Source organism: Anser brachyrhynchus, assembly GCF_964034855.1.
Source record: "Anser brachyrhynchus genome assembly, chromosome: 1".
Classification (NCBI taxonomy): domain Eukaryota; kingdom Metazoa; phylum Chordata; class Aves; order Anseriformes; family Anatidae; genus Anser; species Anser brachyrhynchus.
The window spans coordinates 64,234,069-64,255,723 of NC_137694.1; the positions used below are offsets into that span (position 1 = coordinate 64,234,069).

The following is a 21,655-nucleotide window of genomic DNA, read 5'->3' on the forward strand; positions in this document are numbered from 1 at the left end:
TCTTGCTAGTGGTCTTATTTTAAAAATGTCAAACTATCAACAAATTCCTGGTGTGGGCTGTACATGCATGTTCGTATACTATATAGTCTTCAAGTATACTATATAGGTCTTCAAGTTTCAGTCATACTATATAGGTCTTCAGGTTTCAGTAATTCAGGGTAAACTACAGTTTAAATGGGATTATGTGTTTGGTTCTTTTTTGCAGTTTAAGTGTTCCCCTGTTGAAAATGAATTCATGATTTAGTTACATATTTAGGTACATACCTACTGTCTTAACTGAAAGATTAAGAAATCACAAATGAAACACTGCCCACTTTATTGGACTGTTTTAAAAGTATATTTTGTAAACAGCTAGATTTGTCACTACGATTTTCAGTGCTGATACAGCTAGCTGAAATTCTTATACCTCAAAACACTCACTGATGAGCTTGCTTGTTCAGATATACTATCTTAAAGCTATAACTGATTCTTAGGAAGCCCAACTGTATGGCTTCCCTCTCACATGAGAATTTAACTTGCATTACAAGCTGACTCTTTCCTTTCAGACAACTGCTGTGGAAGCTGGTACATGTAGTTGAAGCCTGCTCTCTGCATCTTAAATTTATCTTAATTTAAATCTGAATATAAATGCTAGGAATCATTTATAAAACTGTTCTTGGAGCTGAAGGGGGGCATATGACCAGTCTTTAGCAGTCTTCTAGTCTAAAAACTGAAGAACTGACAAATGCTGTCATCTAAACTGCATGTCAAATATAAAGCATTTCTCATGCTTAAAGTGGAAGCTGGAACCTGTAAGAAAACTGTAGATCACTGCCTCTTTATACTTCTAAAAGCTTCAATAGTTTGTTCTATCAGTAGGAAGTATTTTATCTAGGTATACTAGTAAGGGAGCTAGTGGAAAGGACTCCTACATGTAAGGGTGAACTAGAAGTGCTCAAAGCAGTTCAGCTGACGACTTTATAACCACTTTATATTCTGTGTTGGTTACTTTTAAATACTCCAGACCCTGGTATAACACTGCTGTTTCTCAGTGACTGATCTCAAAACTTCCAACTTTAAACCGCTCTCCCCTGCTACAACACAAATGCCAAAACAAGTTGTTTGGCATGACTTCATAAAGTTACTGGCATGAGGATCTTGATTTTATTCCAAGTTCAGATTTTTTTCATATAGATTTATTTAGGGGATGATTCTACTGATTCTACTTTTTTTTTCCATGGCAGGTTCTGAGAGGTTTGGGATAAAGCTGTAGGGAATCTAGCTTTTAAAAAAAACAACTGATGACAGAAACGTAAAGCCTTAACTATTGAATAGTTAGTATATAATTTTGTATTCTGAACTTACAGAACTTTCTCAATGGACTTTCTCCGTAGAGGATCAGTGGCAAGAGGACGTAAGATGTTTAGTGCTTTTTCACCCCCAAGTTTGACAACTCTCCTTGGCTCTTATTATGAGGACATGATAGATAAAAACTGAAGTGCTAGGATAAATTTCAGCTTGCAATAGCTATGCAGCTGCAGTCAGACTTCATTGTTTTTCTAACAGACTTGCAACTCTGAATTTTTAGATAGCTTGAGCATTGTCCCAGTTCCTTTCCCATGCTGTCTTAGGGACTAATGAAAAAAATGAGCCCTATTTTGCTTATAGCAGGGTATCCCTTGCACTACAACTGCACTAGTGCCTTAGCACTAGCTCTTCATTTGGCATGTAGTTAGTTTACCATATTTGGCTTTATGCACTTGTACTATGGATTTCCGATCTTTTTTAAGAACAAGCTATCAGTACTTTCAAGTTTTGCCACTAACCTTTGCCTTTGGCAACCTCAGGCATGGTTACTGTGACTACATGGAGCATGTACTGCTTTCTAATGCTCTGGTTTAAGCAGTCTGGACAACTGCTTTTTTGACCCATGTGATCATTTGTTCAACTTGATCCTTATTTCTTACCAATACATCTAGCAAAGCTTTTATCTATCTCTAGCTTGCATCTTTAAGATCCGAAGTAAACATCTCAACTTCAAAGCTGGTTATCTACTTGTGCATGTATGACACTTTAAAATTCCTCACTAAAGGAGTACACAGTCACAGCAAAAAGTGTAAAGATATGAAACATGAAGTATAATCATTATACCATTGCTTAGTAGTAAATCGGACCATAAGTCACAATGAGTGGCTTTACAAGACTTGATAATTTTGTAAGATGTATCAGCTTGAATCACAATCTCCACAATGCCAGTTACTTTATAATGTCTTTATCAGTCCTAAAAAAAAAAACAAAAACTTGGACAAAATTATCTTGTCATACATTAACTTAAAGTTGATCTTATTTTCATCTTATAGGGTTCTCATGTAGTACCTACCTACCTCCGTAAGTGGAGCTACTGCTTTTCACTGTTTCCAGTCAGCAGTGAACACAACTCTAGCTAATCTCTGTTACAGAAGAGCTACAATTGAATGGTACTGTCATAAAGTGGTGTTTAGACAAATTGTGAAGTGCTAAGGTTATACATGTATAAAAAACTGCAAAAGATCAAGCAAAGCAATCTTATTTTTCAGGCCAATAGCTGTCTCAGCCAAAAGGCACTGACAGAAAATTGCTATTCCAATCTTCAAAATACCTAGTAATACGACTTCATCTGATTTTAACATAATGTTATATTAACATTGGGAGACAGATACCTCAATCATCATTCTTCATGGTTCTAGATTATGTACCTGTTTTAAAACTTCTCAAAATACTTCAGAGTTATTTCAGTGCATTTTTTATCAACTGACACAGTTTTAGTCTGAGTATGTCCAGACTAAAGACCTAGATCCATAATTCTACTTCTGGATGAAGCATTTAAGAGGTGAGTTTCATAACTTGAAAATATTTGAGATAACACTGGGTGTGATACAGCCTTCATGTAAAAACTATGTATGACAATACATTTGTCCTCTAGTTGTTAAAAGAAGTCGCTTGAATTGTTACAGAAAGTAACGTGCCCTAATTATATAAAGATGATAACGAGGTCTAATTAAAAGGGAGATCACGGTTCTCTTAACTTCTGTTCTTCTTTTTCCTATGCAAATCTCATACCACCTAAATTCTATCCAGTTTAGTTATTTTCTGTAGTCTCCTGAAGATAAGCTATACTATTCAAGATGATGAATTAACGTTAGGTTTTAATTTGGACTGAGTGGATTTCCATGTTTCCTTTTGGGTATTTCAGTGAAATACTGAAACTACCGTGAAATAGGAGAATTGCTTAACATTTTCAAAGTACTAATGGACTTGTAACTTTCTTGTGTTTTTTCCAGGTTATGAAGTGAGAGAAATATGAATGATCTCCTGGAATTTTCATGACTAACTTCCTGCAGCGAAGGAACCCTCTATACTGTATGCTACAGTGGTGGTGCAGATAATTTCACTGTTTTTGCTGTACTGGTTCAGTTTACTTACCTTTCCTCCCTGACTGCTGTAAATTACCTATAGGTGCTCTGACAAAACAGTGGGGGAGACTGATTTGGAACGTGACTTCTGATCGAAGCTTTATATCTGGAGACCTGGCATACATTTATCTGCTGTAGATCATCCTTGATAGCTCTTTATCTAATCTATACATGTCTTTTGAGAAAATAAATATTATATGTGATGGGTATGAAGTCTACTCTGTATTCGAACTGGAGAAATGGTCTTGTACTATATATAACCAGACCATTAACTCCACTTATGTGCTTGTTCACAGGTCTCTGATCAACTTGGATGTATTGCCTCCCAACTATAAACAATTCTATTAATGAAAAAGTTCATAAATTTGTATCTGCTGACTGAACATCTCCATGTGTTGTTGTATTTGGAAAAAAGTTGTGAAGTACTAATTTGGCTGGAGAGTACTAGTTCATACAGTTTTTTGTACTGTTTGAGTCTTATGTGAGTAAGGACTGTAGCCAGTTTGGAATGAAAGCTTTATGCCAGGTACAGGTCTAATTGCTTTGTCATTAGTTCACTATAATGAAGTAATGAAGTAAACCCGGCATTGCACAATGGATTGCTTTTCACTTGCAGCACATCAGATGAAGGACCGTTGTCTCCTTTCTCATCCTTTTCCACGAGTATCTCTTATTAACTACAATTTACCACCAGATGTTTTCCTAAAGAATGTGCTCGGTCTGGTAAAGTGTCAGTTCTTCTATGCCAGTGGAAAGTACATTGCACATACCATTCAGTTAAAATGCTACCTGCATTTCAAAAGAAGCAGAAGTCAAAGGGCTAATTCTAAGTAACTGATAATATGGAAGGCTTTTCTACCTTTCCATCTCCCAATGTTCTTGAACTTAAGTTATCTTTTTAGCTACTCTGTCTGGAACTTACTCTGATTTTCCCAATGGTCAAACATGAATTGTTTTAAAAATCCTTGCTTTCAGCAACTGAGTTTCAAAATATGATTGCTTGTTATAAATCCTTCATAAAGCTGTTGTTACAGTGCACCTAAAGAGTTTTGGAGCTTTAAAGATACTTGCTTTCTCTTATCTCCTCACCCCCCTTTTATTCACATCCTTTTTTTCTCTTCTTTCTGTATTTGCATACTGGTGCAACTTGAATTTAATTTATTTCGTTTTAATTTCTTGGTATATTCCTTGGTTCTTTCGCATTGGGTCTTCTCTCAGCAGCAGTGTTAAGTAGTTGCCAAGAAAATCTCAGAATCTGAACTCAGGTTCCTAAATTTTTCAGAGTAGCAAAACTAGAATGTTTTTCAATCATTGTAACCCAGTTCCAGATCCATTATTTTGAAGTAGATGAAACCCAAAAAATTAACAGTCTCTTCGCAATAATAAAAAGGCACATGAGTTCATAGAATCATAGACTATCTGGTGTTGGACGGAAACCACGAGAATTATTGTGTCCAACTCCTGGCTCTGCACATGACCACCCAAAAACCAGACCCTATGTCTGAGAGTGTTGTCCAAATGCGTAGTGAATTCCAGCAGGCTCGGTGCCATGACCACTGCCCTGGGGAGCCTGTTCCAGTGCCCGACCACCCTCTGGGTGCAGACCCTTTCCCTAACACCCAGCCTGACCCTCCCCTGTCCCAGCTCCATGCCGTTCCCTCGGGTCCTGTCGCTGTCCCCAGAGAGCAGAGCTCAGCGCCTGCCCCTCCGCTCCCCTCGTGAGGGAGCTGCAGGCCGCCATGAGGCCTCCCCTCGGCCTGCTCTGCTTGGGGCTGAACAAACCAAGGGACCTCAGCCGCTCCTCATACGTCTTGCCCTCCAGACCCCTCACAATCTGTAGCTCTCCTTTGGACACTCACTAATAGTTTAACGCCCTTATATTGTGGTGCCCCAGACTATAAACTGTACTCGAGGTGAGGCTGCCCCAGCGCAGAGTACAGCAGGACAATCCCTTCCCTCGACCGGCTAACAATGCCGTGCCTGGTGCACCCCAGGATACGGTTGGCCCTCCTGACTGCCAGGGCACACTGCTGGCTTGTGTTCAAGTTGCTGTCAGCCACAACCCCCAGATCCCTCTCTGCGGGGCTGCTCTCCAGCCGCTCATCCCCCAGTCTGTATGTATAGGCAGCGTTGCCCCATCCTAAGTACAGAATCTGTCACTTGCTCATGTTTCAATTTCATGCAGTTTGTGACTGCCTGGCCCTCCAGTCTGCCAAGATCTCTCTGCAAGACCTCTCCGCACTCAAGGAAGGGAGTCAACAGTTCCTCTCAATTTAGTGTCATCTGTAAACTTACTTAGTATGCATATGAGTCCTGCATCGAGATCATTTATAAAAGCATTAAAGAGAACTGGTCCTAAAATGGAGCCCGGGGGAACCCCACTAGCAACTGGACACCAGCCTGATGTAACCCAATTTACTAGAACCCTTTGATCCCGATCCATCAGTCAATTGTTCACTCATTGTATTATCTACTTGTTAGCTGTATGCTGGACATTTTGTCCAGAAGGATACTGTGAGAGACAGTATTGAAAGCTCTACTAAAATAATAATAAAAAAGACATCTACTGGCTTCCATTGATCAACTTGATGGACTACATTATTGTAAAAGGAAATTAAGTTCTTGATTTATATAAGACGGTACTTGTTCTCTGAAGTTCTTAATGTTATATAAGAACATTTCGACTAATAACATCATTTTTAGAACAACTGCCACTTGTTTTATGGTGGTTCATGTTTTGCAGAAAGAAGTATCAGGCATACATCAAACTCAGTGCACAGGTAGATGACAATGTTTGCAACAATAGTATCTGCAGCTAAATCACTGCTGACGTTATAAAGGAACCAAGCATTATTGAACTGGATGTCACTTGATTTAGAGGCTCATTGCCTCATTGATGGCTGTGGGCACAAAAACTGTGTCTAAAAAGTGAAATCTTAGGTGTAAAGTCTTTCCTTCCTTTTTTTTTTTTTTTTTTCTAGTGAATGTTGTGTGGTAAAGTGTGCAGTTTTAAATAGCTTATAAGCAGTAAGTGTAAAAAAAAATCTGAAAAATATTTTCAGATAATGTTAAAATAACGTTTGAGTATATTTTGTTCATTGGTATGTTTTACATTACCAGCTCCACAAGACTGAAGTCCTTTAAACATTTAAGTTCTTGTACCATGGACGAATACACAGAAACAGAATAAATCAGAACTACTTTTAAACTATTCATAACATGCCTATTTTGGAAAAGGAAGTAGAGCTGTAACATTCTAGTATTTCTTTTATTTTTTTTAGGATGATAAATGATTCAAGATCTCTAAAAGGAGCAGTTTTCATTGTAGTCTTATTTACTATCTTAAACAAAATGCCAAAATGATGAATAATTCCCATAGTTAATAATACATACTTTTTACAATCACATTGTTTTTGTTTGATATATTTTGTAATTACTGATCACACTCTCTCCTGCTTTGAAGAGGAAATGAGAAGCTTGAAAGTACCTACAATTTCTTGTTAGATGCTGTAGTTAGATGCATTACTGGAGAACAGAAAGTTCTTGAGCAACACCGATCAGGTGTTCTACACCACTTCACGTGAAGACTATCACAAGAGCACAGTGTCTGATGTCTATGAATGCTTGCTTAGTGTAACTCATTCTTACAGGTAGCTTCTTTTTTGATTCTAAGCAGATACTTTATGAAACTTTTTTTTTTCCTTTGAAATCCTTATAGTGTCAGATGTTTCAGCATTTTCCTTGTAACTAGTTTAGAACTTAAGTTATTTAGGGGCAGTAAAAGTGTTTTGGCAACTATTACCATATGGTAGACTTTGTTAGAGATTGGTATCTCCACTTTAACCAGCACTCCTGTGTATTCACCACTGTTAAGAGTGTTCTTTAGTGTGGGTCAGGTAGTACTTCCCCAACTGAGGGATGTACTGCTGCTTTCGTAACTGAGGAACAGTAATAAGAAATGACATTTTATGCTGTAATTGCAATGAACGAATGACATGCTGTCAAATTGTGTTCTTAAGGCATCTCTATGCTGCTATGGCAGGATCTTGTAATTGCCCTAGCATTTGACTCTTCCAAACCACAGGAAGCAGCCTTTCTGTTCTTTCCACCAGGTAACAGCACATCTCTGTCTTGTAAATGCCATGTAAAACTTCACCTGCAGAAGAAACTGAACGACTTGACTCAGTAAGACTGGATTAGTCATGAGGCTTGTTCAGCATGCTGTGGGGCTGGGAACTGCCCCTTCAGGAGCTATCTTACACCCGCCCAGATGTTTGCATCTTCCTTGGCTTCACCTGTTCTACGATTTAGGGGGAGAAACAGGAGGACAGAGGTGAAGAACCACAGAGGGCAAATGCTCCTAGTTAGTGTGGTTTGTATATTCCTGAGCGGTTTTACACACAAACCGCAGTAACACATGGCAAGCTGGGGCTCACCCGCTGACACAATGAGGACAGGGGCCAGAAGCACATAGCCGGGGGCACGGTTTGTACCCCAGCCGCACATTTTGGGAAGCCCCTTGCAGCAAACTGCCCCTGCAGAGGCTTTCCCGTGCAGCACCACGCACCTCGGCGACCGCACCGCAACATGGCCGCCCCTTGCGGGCTCCGCATCTGGCTTCCGTCCGTACAACAACATGGCGGCCCCCGCGCGAAGCCAGAAGGCGGCGCGGCGGCCGTAAAGCAGCGCCCGCTTCCCGATGCCCAGCTGTCGCAAACCGGTGAATGGCTGTGAGCGGCGGCGGGGGGCGGGGGACGCTAGCTCGGTCGCGGTCGCGGTCGCGGTGCGGGGGGGGCGGCGGCGGCGGCCCCGCTCCCTCCTCCCGCCCGCGGAGAAAGGGGCCGGGGGGGGGGCGAGCAGCGCGCCGACATGGACCCCAACAGGATCATCCAGGCGCTCAAGGGCACCATAGACCCCAAGCTGCGCATCGCGGCCGAGAACGAGCTCAACCAGGTGAGGGAGGGGCGGGCGGCACGGCTCGGCACGGCACGGCACGGCTCGGCTCGGTACCGCACGGCTCGGCACGGCACGGCACGGCCCCGGCCCGCCCCCGCCGCCGCCCCCCGGCCGCGGCTCCGCACGGGGCCGCCCGGCCCCGCCGCCAGGGGCAGGGACTGAGGGGGTCGGGGGCGCCCCCTCCTCGGCGGCCGGGGCCATCCCCGGGGTCCCTTCTCGGCTCCCCCCCCGGCCCGACCGCTGCCCCCCGGGGGCTGGCTCGGCCGGGGGAGGGAGGGCAAGCCCCCCGGAGGCGGTGGGGGTGGGTTTGGGCGGCGGTGCGGCCGTGCCGGGGGCTGTGGGTGCCCCCCGTGAGGTGCCTCAGCAGGACAGCGGGGGGCGGCTGGCAGGGCTGGCTGCTGCGGCACGGCGGCTCTCCTGGCTGAGGTCAGGGTTTGGGCAGCTGAGTGCAGGGTTTGGGCAACTCCGGGCTCCTCGGGAAGCCGCCAGTCCTCCCCGCAGCCCTAGGGCAGCTCGGTTAGCTGGTCAACGGGCGTCGGGGACGCTCGTGCCCGCAGCTAGATAAAACTGCAAAACTTCTTTCTTACTCGCCTGGTGGAGTTGCTGTAAAAAGCCCACAGCGCTTACTTTTGTCCCTACCGTAGAGGACTGGCAGGGGAATTAATGTCTGCCAGCAGCCTGTTGCACGGGGATCAAAACTAGGGGAATAAACCCCTGCGTGGCTGGCAGAGGTAGGACAAAGGAGCAGCTGTCTGCGTGCCTGGGTCCTGCTCCTAACGTTGCTGCTTTGCCATCGCTGTTTCCCACCGTGAAGCTCATCAAAAGTTAGAAAGTGTTCGTAGATTGCGATCCATAAAACCTTTCAATTACAAGCGATGGATAATGCAGTTCTCATGAAACACCCAGGTTTTACTTTTAGAGTTTATCAAGAATGGGTTGAAGTACAGATTTTCATTTAAAACAGCTGACACATTTCCTCTCTTCTGTTATAAAGAACAAGTCCTGAAATTCAGATGTGCCTATTGCTGCACAGGCTTCCTGTTGCTAAATGAAGCGTGATGTATGTGACTGATAAAGCGCACCGATGCGGTGTTGGGGTTGATACGACTCTTGGAGGAGTGGAACAAAAGTGCACCTGAGGAATGTTGCTAACGTGGGCCTTTGGCATCTTGAACCCTTTCAGTGCTTTTGAAGCAAGACTTCAAAGTGATCTGTCAGACTTCCACGTATATAATGATAGTGCTGACACGTAGCTGTGTTCCTGCGTGTACGGGAATCCAGGTGCTGGTCTAGTTTTTCTCTTGTTCTAGCAAAGAAACTAACCAACTAGCCAACCAAAAAACCCTCCCTCCAACAATAAGCACTCGAAGTAGTAATACAATGCTTGTCCAAAGAGAACAGGGGTCACCTTCATTCTGTGCAATAACGTGATGCTGCTCCTGATAAACGCTAAAGGATACTGAAGTAAACATCTTGTGCCACCCTGTCTGCAGTGTGCATTTGCCTTCAAGCTTGAGTCAAGGTAGTGACTGGAGTTTCCCACAGAACTGAAACCCTTCTGTTACTCTTCCACCAAAATAGTGTCTCAGTGTAGATGCTTCATTGCTTGTACTGATAGAGAGCCCTTTAGCAACGATCTCCTAATGGTCCTGACTCTGTAATTCACTTACGTGCAGAATGGAGTTAAAATGAATGAAAACTTGCGTACCTGTCAAAAGCCCTGGGATGCCTGAAAGTGCTTCTTTCTCTTCTGTGTGTTCCTGCACCTGTATAAAGACAGAGCTAAATCAATGAAGTTGCTCTCTGCCTTCTGGATTATCATCTAATTGCATTTAGAAATGAAATCAAGGCTACATTTAAAAGTTACTATTTTTTTTTGGCCTTTATTATTTTTACTGGAAGGCTGTTTGTGAGCTTTCTACCTCCAGGAGCTAGAAACAAATGTCAGTTTCCAGCCTAAACTAATTATGGCCCATTTAAGATCGATTTGTGTCAATGTTGGTTCTTAACTAGAACAGGTTTCTTGGTACCTACTCTGACATGTTTGTCAGTGCCTGACCCCTACCAGCTTGTTTTCCTTTGCCTCAACAAGCTGTATTTCCTTTGCCTTATCATAAAACTGGATTTTTGAAGTCTAATAACAAGAGAGCACAGCTCTTCTCTGTACTTCCCTTTGAAGTAATCTTTCTTGTGTAATCTGGTCATCTGTGTTTGCAGCGTGCCAGAAAGTCTCATGCTCAATGCCATTAATACCTCATTTTATACATCCTAAAGCTACAATTATCTTCATGATCAACACTTAACATCCCTCTTATCATGTAATATACCAAGGCCCTTTTATCCTGTGGTTGTTCCTCACTAACAAGCCTCAAGCTTTTAGGAGAAATTCCTATTATGCCTTAGTGCATGGCCGTGTACTTTGTCCTATTACTCCATTGCGTTTTTGTTGCAGCAGTTGTAAAGATAATTCAGTTCTTTGTAGGATTTTTCTGATCTTTCTCCTCTATTGATGTATGCTACTTCTGTGTCATCAGCAAATTCCATTTCTCTCGGTGCCCTGAGCGCAAATCTAAGTGTGAGACTGGTCTAAAATGTGATTCTGGATAAACTGGAGCAGTAATTTCCTGCCAGGTCAGTCATGTCTATCAAGTACCTACTGTCACTTCCCTGTTAACCTGTTATTTCCCTTAGTGTACACATCTCTCCAGCTCACTCTTTTTCTTTCTTTTTTATTTTCCATTTTTTTTTCCTTCAGCTCTGTCACGGCATAATTGGCCTGCACTTTAGGATCATATTTTTCAATCACCCTGTCAATTTTCACAGCAAAGAAAGATACTCAATTTCTACACACCATCTTGTTTGCAATGAGATTTTTTCATATCAGTTTTAGGCTCTTATTCTTTCTAGGTCTGTCTCATGAACTTTAGGGACTTTAATGACTAAATACTGCTTTCATGTGCCAGTTCTTGGTATAGCTACCTACAGGGGGCCTACAAGAAAGCTGGAGAGGGACTTCTTACCAGGGAATGTAGTGATAGGACAACTAAAAGAGGGGAGACTGAGACTAGATGTTAAGAGGAAATGCTTCACTCAGAGGATGGTGGGGCAGTGGCACAGGCTGCCCAGAGAAGCTGTGGCTGCCCCATCCCTGGAGGTGCTCAAGGCCAGGCTGGATGGGGCTTTGGGCAGCCTGGGCTGGTGGGAGGTGTCCCTGCCCGTGGCAGGGGGGTGGGACTGGGTGGGTTTTAAGGTCCCTTCCAACCCAAATCCTTCAGTGACTCTGATTCTATGTTGTGGAATAATGTTGTCTGGTTATATGAGCATGCAGTATCATTTCTGACTGATTCCTGTTTATATAAGATCACCAGTACAATTCTTATGCATTAAGCTTAATTGGCTCAATTTGCCGTAATACATTTATTTGGTCTGTGACAAAGTGGACAACATGAATAGAACTGCAGGCGTGCAAGTGCTTGTTTAAATATTGAGGAAGAGTTGCAGAATTTGACTTTGACAGGAACTGAGAAGCGGTGCAGGGGGAAGAGAAAGAAATGTGAGAAGATTGCCCAAAAGCAGAGGAGTCCTGACTAATGTTGGGCTTCCTTTTATTTCTTCCCTATCTTTGGTGAGTTGGCTGTCAAAGTATGCAGGGATCTTAAGGCAGTTGGCATTGAGTGCCGTGTTATCGAGGGAGGAATCTCAGGTATTTTTATTGAGGAGCAATTTGATGAGGAAGTTGACTTGCATGAAGGCACGAGCCTTTCTGTGGAAAGTGGCGTGTGGTTGACCCTGGATGAATTTGGCAGTGGGACCAGCAGAGGAAAGCAGCTCGGGTAGGTGTTCTTGTACGCGTTTATTTTCAATTTGTGTGGAGAACACTGTGTTTTCCCTTCCCTAAATGAGGGCTTTGCATGTAGGCAAGGAAAGAAGAAAGTGTCTTTTGAAGTTCTAGTTTGTTTTAACAACCTGTGACTGCCAGCATAAAAAAAAAACAAAAAGAAAGTACTGTTAGCAACAGCAAAAATATGCCCAAGTGTGACAAATACTGATGGAGTTTCTAAGTAACGCATTTTAAGTGCAGAGCAAACAAAAAATAAAGCTTAGATAACTGAGCATTCAAATCAGATGCGTGGAAGCCTTAAAATAATCTTTGCAAACAGTTAATTGCATACATATTCAAGCTACAATTTTTTTTCTGTGTGTTTATCTTGCGAACAAAGATGTAGTGCCTTGATTTCTCAGTTGAAGGGATGAAAAGCGATTATTTTGTGCCATACTTGCATTCAGAGGAGCTGAGAAGGACGTGCTGTTTGCCACTGGTGGAGTAGGACGGCTCGCCTTGCAGAACCCGAGGGAAGGCTTGGTTTCTCCATGTCTGTTGTTCCAGAGCATCCCCCTGTTGTTCTGCAGAGGAAGAAATACCTTCCCATGCCACTCTGCACTCAGCCACTCTGGCTGCTCTCAGTGCAGCAGGAAGATTTACTGAAAAATGTGGCTATTTCAAGCAAGACACAAGGGTGATGCTTATTGTAGTAAGTTTAATAACATGTAATGCACGATAACCTGGGGTCCCACGTGAAAGCTAGGTGTGAAGAGTACTTGCTTCAGTAGGATCCATTTGGGGAAATCTTAATGCATTTTTCCTGCTTATCTCTCCTTGTATTCTGGTTCTGTGAATGTAACTGTATTCATCTTGCTGTTTCTCAGTGGCTTTTCTGAGGCTTTCTTGGGTGCCTTCTGTTCTATACCTAATCAAAGGGATGAGGAAATAGGCAAGAAAGGATGTGTCCTCTGATGGTTTGAGGAGTGGAGCAGTGATGCTGAGGTGGGGAAGAAATGCATGTTAGGGCAAAGGAGAAAGGACAAACGGGGCAGGTGGATGTACAGTTGCAGCGCGTGGATCCCGAGACTGGGCTCAGGTGGAGCGAGGCACATGGGGACGTGCACATCTCCTTCCTTGGTCACTGCTGGAAGTTTACCCAGCTGTATCTTACCAGTGCTTAGCTGTATGCCTCTTCTGGTTGAGCTGCTAGCCCTGCACATCATTGTATCCTATCTTCTTAATCCCAATGGAAATGAAATGTGGGTAGCTGTTTGTGGTTTTTTTTTTTTTTTTTTATGGTGACCTGGGATTAATGCAAGGGCTGTCAGTATGTTTTACACAGCTTTAAAATAATCGTTGTTCTTTGTATTTAGTGAAAGTTTACTTTTCAAAAACTTCCTTTTACTTTACTCAGTTTGTAAAAGTTCACGTGCAGCTCTCACAAGTGTCTTGCTGAACCCGTCCAGCTCTGCGGACTCTTCATCTCCTTCCATTTACACGGAGCCCATCTAACAGTAGCTCTGCCCCAGCACACAGAGCACCTGCAGCTTTTCCTGCTGCTTCCAGGGGCCTGCTGGATGGTTTTCCAGAGCAAGGGAGCGAAAAGGATCGATCCCAAGATCACAATTAGCATGACAACGAAACCAATGGGAATGTGCTGGTATAGGAAAAATGTTGCTGTGTGCGGCTTTTTCAACAGTCCTCTGTTCCCAAAACTGCAAGCAGAGCATTGTTTTCCTGACCGGTTTGCTGCTGCGCAAGTGAGCAGCGTGGTATTTGAGCCTCACAAATGTAACACAAGCAGGTGCCTTGTTTCTAAAAGGGACACACAATCTCTGTTCATCTCTAACATGTTCGTGTCTCTGATACCAAAGAGAAGACGAAGCTGTGTAAAAATGTGAATTGTGGGGTGCAGTGAGGAAACGAGCGTTTTTAATAGTCGCAATATAAAGGTAATAGTATAGAACAGACGGATTTGGTGGGGACTGGATGCTGTGCTCCTGTGATCTCTGGGGGGTGTCAGTATTTTGGGCGGCAGGAAGCCCCACAGCATTGTGCCGGTGGGAGTGGGGCCTCCTCGGAGACCCTGCGCGGCCCGTCTGCGTAACGCGCCTCGTGTCACGCCCGGCGCTGCAGGCCGCTTGCCGCGCAGGCCAAATGACCCTATTTGTGGATATCCTGGCCCCGTTTCAAGGCTAGCGGTTGTGTGCCAGCATAAGTGGTACCAATAAAGCTTCCTGGAGTAGCTGCGACTTCGGTGTAAATTCAGCAAAAGCTGTTTATGCAGGGAAAGAGAAATAATTTGTGCTGTTATCACTGCGTCCATCCCAAATGTGATACCAGTGGGATTACTGCCGGAAAATGCAGCAACGACAACAAAACAACCCCCCAGAAGGCTGCATTCCTAGTCAATGTATTTTTAGTGGTACAAGCTGCATGTAGACTCCCTCTGAGGACAACATATCAGCACTATTTAGAGGAAAAAAGCCTCTCGGAGCTCGCACACGTTCTTGGTTTTCTGTGCTGCCGCGAGGCCTCGTGCTCTCCTCACATCCCTGGAGCCTCCCTCAGCCCCGCGGTCAGAGCTCCCCGGCGCTGTGAGGGGCTGTCTGCTGGCAGTTAAAGGCCAGCCTTTGGCCTCCGGTACACTTGATACAAAAGGTGATTTTTGGAATCTGGCGTGCTTCAACCAGTTGGCATTGAAAGCTGGCGTTTCAGCATGCCTGTAGGTAAATGGAGCTCCTGTGCTGCCTGTTAACAGCTTTTGCTTTACTTCGAGCGTTGCTTATGGGTAATTAAAGTTTACAGAGAAGGCGACTGCAGCAGAGTATGTTTCTGATTTGCCATTACTGCTTTTATCTGAGTGCTCAGATTGCTCTATAAACATCAAATGAGGCTCTGAACACAGAGTGGGTTAGAATTACGCTACAATTACAATAAGTAAAACGAGGGCCACAAAGTTAAGTGATTTGGCAAAATTGTTGAGTTGTGCTGCCGCTGTTACACTTAGGCATCGTGAAAGCACTGTAGTTTTACCTCATTATGGAGATGTTAGATCAAGAAATTGGGTACATGCACTGCAGAACGTACCACTTACTTCACAGCTTTCGAATGAGGCAAAGTTTCTGGGAGGTTGTAGTATACTTGCACTGAAAGCACTGCTCTGGAAATAACCACAGGACTGCCAGACATAATCTGGTTGGAAAGAAATACTATAAAAGGTAAAATAAGAAAGTGTATGTCATCTAGCCCCCAAGAAACATCTCTCTTTGAACATCAAACATGGATCTGAGTGATGAAAGATCAGACCTGCCAGTAACTACTGATGTTGCCAAGGCTTAGTGGTAACTGCACCATGCTGAGTCAACGATTCTTCACGTTGGAGGACCCCTGTCGAATGACAGCAATATAATGCTATCAGATTTTCACATCTTTTAAATCTGACGTGCTTTGCTCAGAAGTGCAGTGAGCATTGTTTTCTCTTTGAATTTTTTCAGCTGTGTGGCTGATGTAGTGTTTGAAAAGTTCCCGGGAAAGCTGTGGGTTTTGAAATGTTATCTGTCTACACTTGATTTTAATTAAAAATGGTTATTCCACCGTTTATCCTCAGTTGGTATTTTTCTGTTATGATGCACTATGCATCTAGTCTGTTAAAATATAGCTGTATAATAGATGGCTTGTTTGACTTATGAGTTAAGTTAAATAATTCACTAGATGTATAGAGATTCTCATGCATTCTCAGAATGATTTAAATATTCATTATCACTAATATCTGTTAGAGAGCCTTGTCACATTACTTATTCCTCCCATGTGCCATTATTTGCTCAGCTTTTTCAAGTAATTCTGTAGAACACTGCTGATTTGGGTAAATCCATGTGCTAAAACCTTTCATACTTCACGAGGAGAGTCAAAGATTTCTACAAAAACCTTGGTTTCTGTTCTTATTCAGCTTTCGGTAATACAGTCTTCTTTAAACATAGTGACTTGCTAACTGTGTTTTATATGTATTTCAGTCCTATAAGATCATCAATTTTGCTCCAAGTCTACTGCAAATCATAGTATCAGATCAAGTTGAATTTCCGGTGCGTCAAGCAGGTGAGATAAAATCCTTGTTTCATTTTCTTTCAATAGAAAGTTAGTCTGTTAGTTAGTCTGTTAGTTATTTCAACAGAGTATTGAGCTGCTGGTAAGTAAGAAAGTTCACATTTGTTCTGAACATGGAGATGGAAAAGTGCAGCAGGGAAACCTTTCTGTCTTTGCCACCTCTCTCCTGTATGAAGATCAGATAAAAGCATGGGTATAGGGTTGAGTCCTACTGTGGCTTCCCTGTGTTTATAGTGATCCCTACTGGAATGCTGGAATACTGATACTGAAAGAGAATGACTTTTGCTCAAAACTGAGTACCCAGGGAGCCTTAGATATTCTTTCTTCTGGTGGTGAAGAGATATCGAAGCCAAGACATGAAGATATTTGAACAAAAAAGGGGATCTCATTTGAGTAGTAGATTTGAATCCCTTTTCCTGGAAAAGTCAAAGTTTCTGAAAATGAAAACAGTTTGTAGGTCAAAGGTAGCCACATATGCTTATTTGGTATCTATGGTGTCCACTCACAAAAATAAATGTGAAGGAAGGTCACGTTACTGCTAAGTTATAAATTTGTAGTCTGAGCATGTCTAGAAGGATTGCTTAACTATATATGTAATTTTGGGTGCGGTGATGCAGTTAACTTTAGGGTATACATTTGTGTAAGATCAGTTTCTAAATTCTCATAATCTATTTTAACTACTCCTATACAATGTTTTCTTTTTTCTTTTTTTTTTTACAGAGTTGTAAAATACTCAGCTTTTTCCATAAATTGATGATTACTGTTTCATTCACTGCTCTGTTTCTATCGTATGGAACAGCATTTCCCATTGAAGCACAGTGGTGGTTTTTTTTTTTTTTTGTACAGATCCTATTAATCCCCTGAGTGTGTTGAAGCATGCTGACATATGCTGTTTGTCATGCTGGCGTGTATATTTTCAAAGATAATCCAACTTTGAATGGCATTGTTAAACCATTCTATGGTAAAGTTTGATGCTTAATCTAGGCTCCATAAGGTCATTTTCATAAATTAATCTCTCATTTTATTATCATTCAGGGAAAACAAAACAAAACAACAAAAAACCACAAGTATGTAGAGGTTTTTTTGGTTGTTGTTCCAGAATGGAGTTATAAAATAGAAAACATTTGAATTTAGTTTCTAAATCAACAGATTTCCCTGAAATTTCCCTGAGAATTTGTACACTCTTAAGACCTATGGACAAAGTAAATTGAAGTGTTTGGTCTTTCTGGACCTGTATTATATTTGAATGTTCTGGCGTTTCATAGTCAAATAATTGTTTTTCCTCTTGTTCCTATAAAATATTTTACAAACTGCATGTTTTCCTACTTTGTAACTTGTTATGACAAAAAAATTGTACCCAAGAATATCTTATTTATACTTTAAAACCCTAGTCAGTAATCAACCTAAATAATAAAGGGATAAGAGTCTATTAAGAACATTACTTTAACGTGTTACACCATATTTCCTATGTTTTCTAAAGAATGCCTACAGGCATTTCAATACTGAGGCATAAATGCTGCTTATTTTCAGTGGAAGATTAACTTTATTTTTCATGTTTTTCCGTGTGAGACAGAAGGGAACAATTCTGAGGGATTATGCGAAATCCTAGTAGTGAGATAAAGCTTAGGGAATTCACAACACACATTTCTGTCTGAATAGAAGGAAGGCCATATGCCAGTTTCATACTGGGCATTTCCCCAAGCAGAGGATTCTCTCTGCGTGCACAATGATTTGTTTACATGAGCCTTACAAAACTTCCCTTACTGAGCTTGAGTTGTTATTTTAGAGATGAGTAAAAATGAAGATAAGATGATGTTTGTTTGCTTGTTTAGAATGATAGCGTATTATGCCCATACACAAGACTGTTGTAGTAAAGAATGTACTCCAGTAGAAGTTGACTGAAATACTGTCCTGCTCGGTTTGGGACCAGACACTTGAGCCCAGTCTCGTCTGTTATGATTAAAAAAAATATATATATATATATATATATAAAAAAATGTTTTTTTGTTTCACCTGTGCTTAGTGCTTAAAATTGTTACAAACCCATGCAGGAGGTTTTAAGTTGTCCTTTCTGCTCTTCGTTGTGCTTTCAATTGTACTACATATTGAGCACAGAGTAATGTGAGGATACTTCAAAATTAAATTGAATTTATTATTTCCACATGGCTTATTCACAGCTGCCATTTACCTGAAGAACATGGTGACACAGTACTGGCCAGACCGTGAACCACCTCCGGGAGAAGCAGTATTTCCATTCAACATTCATGAAAATGATCGTCAGCAGATTCGTGATAACATTGTAGAAGGAATAATTCGCTCTCCTGACTTAGTGAGGTATTTTTCTGCTATGTAGAGATATTTCTATAGCTCACGTTTTTAGGTTTACCAGTCCAGATGTGTGAGAATCTCAGTTTCTTGGGAAATGAAGTGAGTACTTCTTTTGAAAATGTGATAATAATCAATTTTACCATATGTATGTGTACTTGTTTCTCAGAAATGTATTTACCTGGCTAAGAGCACTGTGATGTGATTTATTCTCTTACAGTGTAGTTTAAAGCATCTTCTAAAACTTGCTATAGTGACAGCCTGTCTATATGGCCGATTCAGGGCAGATATTATAGAGGGCTGTCTATAACACCGAATTACCTGTTGAGGCAAATACTTCCCCAAATCCATTTTTTTCTAATACCTCTTTTCTCAGTTACTTTTCCAATTTTTGTGCGTCATTCCAGCATTTAAATGCGTGTTGTTATTCTTGGTTGTAAGATGTTAAAAGAATGAAAAATGTTCTCTGTTTTTCTGGAAGAATAATTAAGTTTCACAGATTTATTACAATCTGTCATTGTTCATGGCTTTAATTAAAATGAATCTGGTAAGAGTAGGTTATGCTGTGGCGTATAGATGTGCATCTTTGAAAAACAGATGAAATTCTTCCTCTCCTCTCCTCCTTCTTTCAACTGGCTAGGTGCCCGAAGATGTGTTTTTGGCCAGTCATCCTACCAAGAAGAGTAGTGATTGACTATAGATTGAAATTATGGTTAGGGAAAACATTTGATTAAAACAAACAAATAAACACTCGAATACAGTAGGATGCTCTAGCATTGCTCTCAGTGAATATCTTGATGCATAGATCAGACAAACACTTGACAGGTATCCTAGTATCTTGTATCCTGCACCAGTACAAGCGAATGAACTAAAGCATTGTTTCCAGTTCAGCTTTTCTAAGTCTCTGACTTAGGTGATTAGAATCCCTCCTTAGAGAGCTCCTTGCAAGGGTTGTGCCACAGTGTAAGGAAGCTTATGTTGATTCTGTGATAGTGTAATAAGGGCGTGTAGTTGCCCACCTCATCATGTTGTAATTACCAAGGCTAGGTTTATACAAAAGAGCACAAAATAATGGAGCTTTGAGGAGTTTTTTTGCAAACTAGTTCAGGCATCTTTTCATAACATGATATTCAAAATATCTTGTCATTACAATGACCATGTACATCTAAAAGGACTGTTGAAAATCCTCAGTAAAACACCTCGAATAACATAGAGGGTTTCTAAATACTGACTAAGAACTTGTCTTTGACATTTTTAACCTTTGACAAATTTACATTTACTGGAACTTTACAGACTTTACTGGAACTAGTCTGATGCTGTGATACTGGTATTTTTCACTGTTTGCTTGTGAGAATAAGGGAGGAGAAGGAACCAAATCAGCAGCAAGGACAAACTTCAAGGGCTTGAGGGGGAAGGTAAATTTGTACAAAGGTCAAAATATCGAAGGATTGACAGCACCTTATTGAACTACTTGGTGATAGTGGCTCCTTAAGTATTGGACTGCAAGGAGCACCAAATATAAAAAGAAACAATATTTACTGCAGACTTTTTCTTTCATTCCTTAGCAGAGCCAAGAGCAATTACAGTTTCTAGTTTAGTGCCTCTCAATCTTTTTAGTCACACCTCACATCAGTCAGTTAACAATCCTGTCTTGCCACACCATTGTGAGTGGCTTCAAAGACTCTGTGGAGGGAGAGGAATGATACAACATTTTACCTCATTTGCTTTGCCATATGCTTCAGAGGTTGTGAAGTGCTGTTTGGGAAGATACCAGGAAAATTATCATGTGATGAGGACCCTCTGGCTTGGATCATAACACAAACCAGTTTTGTTTAATAAAAATGTACAAATTTGTTCTTTTGTGGTTGCTTTCAACCTTGTAAGTATTTAGAAGTATAACCACTCATTTTCAAAGTACAAAGCTAGCTGGTTTCATGAATAATTAATTGCTTTCAAATATTGTCTGATGGCTGTAGAGAGTGAGGAGGAGCAGAGGAAAGTAGTTAAAATATTCTGAAATTAGTTTCTTCCTTAAATACCATGAGATTTTTTTTCCTTGCTTTTCTTCTATCATCTTCCAGAACTCTTTCAATGTTACCAAAATATGTATGAAAGTTATGATGCAATATGCATATTGTAGCCATTAAACCAAGATTTGGGATCTGTCCTTTAATATTAAAGACCGTGCCATGACCTTATTTACTTTCTAAGGTGTTTCTTTTTCTCTCCTGCTATAGAGCCCAGCTGACGATGTGCCTCCGCGCTATCATTAAACATGACTTTCCTGGCCATTGGACAGCTGTTGTAGACAAGATAGGCTACTACTTGCAGTCTCAGAACAGTGGGAGTTGGCTCGGGAGCCTCCTGTGCCTATATCAGCTGGTGAAGACTTACGAGTAAGTCGACATCCAGAAGTAGACAAGGACTCAGTACTTTAGTTCTCAGTTGATTACTGAGAATGACCTTCTTAAGAGCACTGGCAGTTCTACAAGGAATTCAGCTAGAGGATGAGAATTAATAATTGTCGTATGCTTCCTTTGCTGTAAATAATTGAAAACTATTCATCATCTTTATATAATCAGTGAATTGAAAGCAGAGATTTCAGCAATAAATTGTATGAGTTTACTGATATTTTTTTTTGAGGCTTTGTACTTCTGATCTGATTTAACCCATCTGTGGAAAAAGTGCTTAGATGCTTGTAACTTCTTTTGTTTGAACATTCCCCAAATGCTGGAAATATGAATGTAAATTACTTTCTACTTTTATGTCATAATACAGTACCCTCTGTCACATACTCCTATTGCATATTGTTATCTGTACCGTCCTCCTGATCATCTAAATCCAGAAAGCATAAATTAGCAGAAGTGTAGTGAACTGTCTCATTTAGAAAAAAGTATCTGGTGTTAGGAATATATTTATAAACCACACAAAAGAAATGTAAATAGAAAAAGAGAGAATCTTACCAAAAGAATGGAGTTGCCTTTCCCTTTCAATGGCTGTTCACTCCTGTTTGTTC

The 21,655-nt window shown here is 41.4% G+C and overlaps 1 protein-coding gene across 1 annotated transcript in view; it reads left to right on the forward strand.

The window, feature by feature from the left end:
- Nucleotides 1-8,142: 8,142 nt before the first annotated feature.
- IPO8 (importin 8) overlaps nt 8,143-21,655 on the forward strand; it is a 51,133-nt gene continuing 37,620 nt past the window's right edge. Inside the window, exons 1-4 of the mRNA XM_080578828.1 lie at nt 8,143-8,384; nt 16,224-16,305; nt 18,492-18,648; nt 20,877-21,035. Coding sequence (XP_080434954.1) covers nt 8,301-8,384; nt 16,224-16,305; nt 18,492-18,648; nt 20,877-21,035 — 482 coding nt within the window. The 5' untranslated portion in view covers nt 8,143-8,300. The remainder of the gene's footprint in view (nt 8,385-16,223; nt 16,306-18,491; nt 18,649-20,876; nt 21,036-21,655) is intronic.